At 58.8% G+C, this 2,633-nt stretch overlaps 1 protein-coding gene across 1 annotated transcript in view; it reads right to left on the reverse strand.

Moving 5' to 3' along the window:
- ACRV1 (acrosomal vesicle protein 1) overlaps window positions 1–1,976 on the reverse strand; it is a 14,680-nt gene extending 12,704 nt beyond the window's left edge. Inside the window, exon 1 of the mRNA XM_027772607.1 lies at window positions 1,427–1,976. Coding sequence (XP_027628408.1) covers window positions 1,427–1,559 — 133 coding nt within the window. The 5' untranslated portion in view covers window positions 1,560–1,976. The remainder of the gene's footprint in view (window positions 1–1,426) is intronic.
- Between the last annotated feature and the right edge of the window lie 657 nt (window positions 1,977–2,633).

Here is a 2,633-nt window from a genome sequence, read left to right on the forward strand (position 1 = left end):
AGGTGCGGCCGGGTCGGCGCTGACGGGGCCTGCGAGACTGGGGAAAGCCGGTGCCGGGCTCTGGCGGGTCAGCGGTGCTTCCTGAGGAAGGTCTACACAGGTGGGTCTGCAGGGAGACTGTGCGAGTGGGTCTGCAGGGAGACTGTGCGAGTGGGCCCTGCAGGGAGACTGTGCGGGTGGGCCCTGCAGGGAGACTACACAGGTGGGCCCTGCAGGTAGACTACACAGGTGGGTCCTAGCAGGTAGACTGTGCAGGTAGGTCCATGCAAGTGGGTTTGCAGAGACAAACTACATAGGTGGGTCCATGCAGGTCGTCTGTGTAGGTGGGTCCACACAGGTAGGCGGGGTGGTCTGGGCCCTGCCTTAAGGGAGCTGGCCTTCTCAGGAGCCCTAGGGCAGGAGCAAGGGGTGGTGAGGTCTCCACAGGTTCCAGCACCAGCCGCTCCGGCCAGACCGATGGACCTGCCAGGGAGGAATGCTTGTCAAGGGGCCTCGGGGCCTCTGGGGCCAAGGGAGGGCAGGAACTGAGCCATGCGGGTTCTGCAGGTAGCGTTTTGGGAGCTGGAGAACGGGGGGAAGTAAGACAGTGCTGAGCATGAGGGGTGGCCGGGGGCAACTTCCTGTGGGGAGCCTGGCTGCTGGAAGCCTGCTTCCTCCCTGCAGTCACTTTTGCCTCTCCCTGCCCCTCCAGGTGGCCGGCTGCAGTACGGACACCAGGGCTGCAGCAGCGTGTGCATCCCGATGTCCTTCTTCAGGCCGGGCGCGGGGGTGGACTTCCTGTGCTGCGGCGGCACGTCTCTGTGCAACAGGCTATAGAGGGTCCCTCCTGTCCTGCCGGCTCCGGACCACGGCCTGCGGCTGCCTTCCCTGACCCTGGAGCCTGGGGGTCTGGCCATCCAAGGCCAGCATGGCCCGGCTCAGCTGTGGATGTGGATGGAACACGCCACCAGCGCCCTCCGGACCCTCACTGCCAGCACAGAGTAACCTCCCCCTCCTCCCCGTACGAGCTGCTGAGAGAGGCCTGCTCTCAGGGGACCTTCTGCTTAGGGGACCCCATTCTGCCAGGCTGGCCACGGACTGAGGACTGCATGCCCGCTCCCTCTGCCCCGGAACCCAGGGCTGCAGGCTCTGTTCCCTCCTGTCCCTTCTTTCCTACTGGGTATACACACCGACTCCCCCCACACATGTGCAGACACACAGACACATGTGTGCACACACAGGAAGACATGTACACACACATGTGCACACAGAGACAGACATGTACACACATGTGTACACAGAGAGACGCACGTGTGCACACATGCTCCCCCTTGGCCTTTCGCCCTTTCCACTGTTCAGCTCTCTCCCTAGTAAACCCATGCTCTGAGGTCGGTACTGTCTGGCATTTTGTTTGAATTGTATCAGGGCCGGCTGCAAACGTACTCACCTGGGCAGAACAGAGACAGCCAGCGCCCCGCCTGTGGCACAGAGAGAAGCCTTGTTTCCCTCTTCGGGTGCACGTGTGAGGCCTGTGGAAGGAGCAGGTCACGGTGTGTGTGTGCATGCACGCGTGCACGCATGTGGCTATTGGGTGCAGATGCACATGCATTGACATGTATTAAATTATAACCTGCTTATATAGTGGACCACGGATACCCTAGAACGTACCACAACCTACAAAGCTTATTTCCACCAAGGCGTCCTCGTGGCCTGGTGTTTAGGGCGCCAAATATGCCGTGGCCAACTGAGTGCTTCTAGTCTTGGAACTGTGGCTTCAGAAACATGCCAGGCACATGTGCATGCACTCCCCAGCGGGCCAGGATGCAGAAGTAGGGAAGGGCTGGGGCACGTGCATTCCCCATGGGGACGCTGTCTTGCTTTCCCTCCCCCTCTGGTGAGCCACACACTGGCAAGTTAATAAAATGTAGGGCAGAGCCAGCCGGCAACAGGTTGAGGTGGCCAGATCCCCCGTGGCTGACTGCACGGTGGCTTAGAAGACGCACAGGGCACATGTGCATGCATGCCCAAAATCCCGAGGGGGGAACAGAGTGGAGAAGAGACTGCAGCGTGGTCATCCCCGAGAGGTGATTTCTCACTTGGCCCCTCTCTGTCTCTGTCTCTCTCTGGTGAGCATACCTGCTTTATAGTAAATGATTAATAATAACTAACTTCTATTGCGTTATTTTTACACATTTTATTTTGACATGTGCTGTAAATAAATCTTCACACTCTTGCTACCCTGCTTTTGATAGTCAAGTATCTTTGTGTTTCATTTTGTTTTTGCTATGGGGTGAGTGCCACCTCGGGAGAGAGATGGAGAGAGGAAGGGAGCAATCACCCCGGAGAGATGGCCATGCTGCAGTTTCCCCTCCACTGTCCTGGGGTTGGGGCATGTCTTTCAAGCACCGGGTCTGCGTTTCAAACCATGCCACGTGGGGCCTGGTAGCTGACGTCTGTGCCGGAGGGTATGTGTGCTCTCCAGAGAGAGGGAGAAGCCCCCTCCACACATCGGGGATGGCTGCACCACAGTCTCGTCTCCTTTTGAAATTCTGGGCATGCACACCCAACTGTCTTTCAAGCCACTGGGCCTGGGATTCTAACCACGCTGTCGGCCACGTGGGGTCCAGCTGGCCCGTCAGCTCCCTTGTGGAGCA

The sequence above is a fragment of the Tupaia chinensis genome, unplaced genomic scaffold (assembly GCF_000334495.1).
Source record: "Tupaia chinensis unplaced genomic scaffold, TupChi_1.0 Scaffold000037_4, whole genome shotgun sequence".
Taxonomy (NCBI): domain Eukaryota; kingdom Metazoa; phylum Chordata; class Mammalia; order Scandentia; family Tupaiidae; genus Tupaia; species Tupaia belangeri.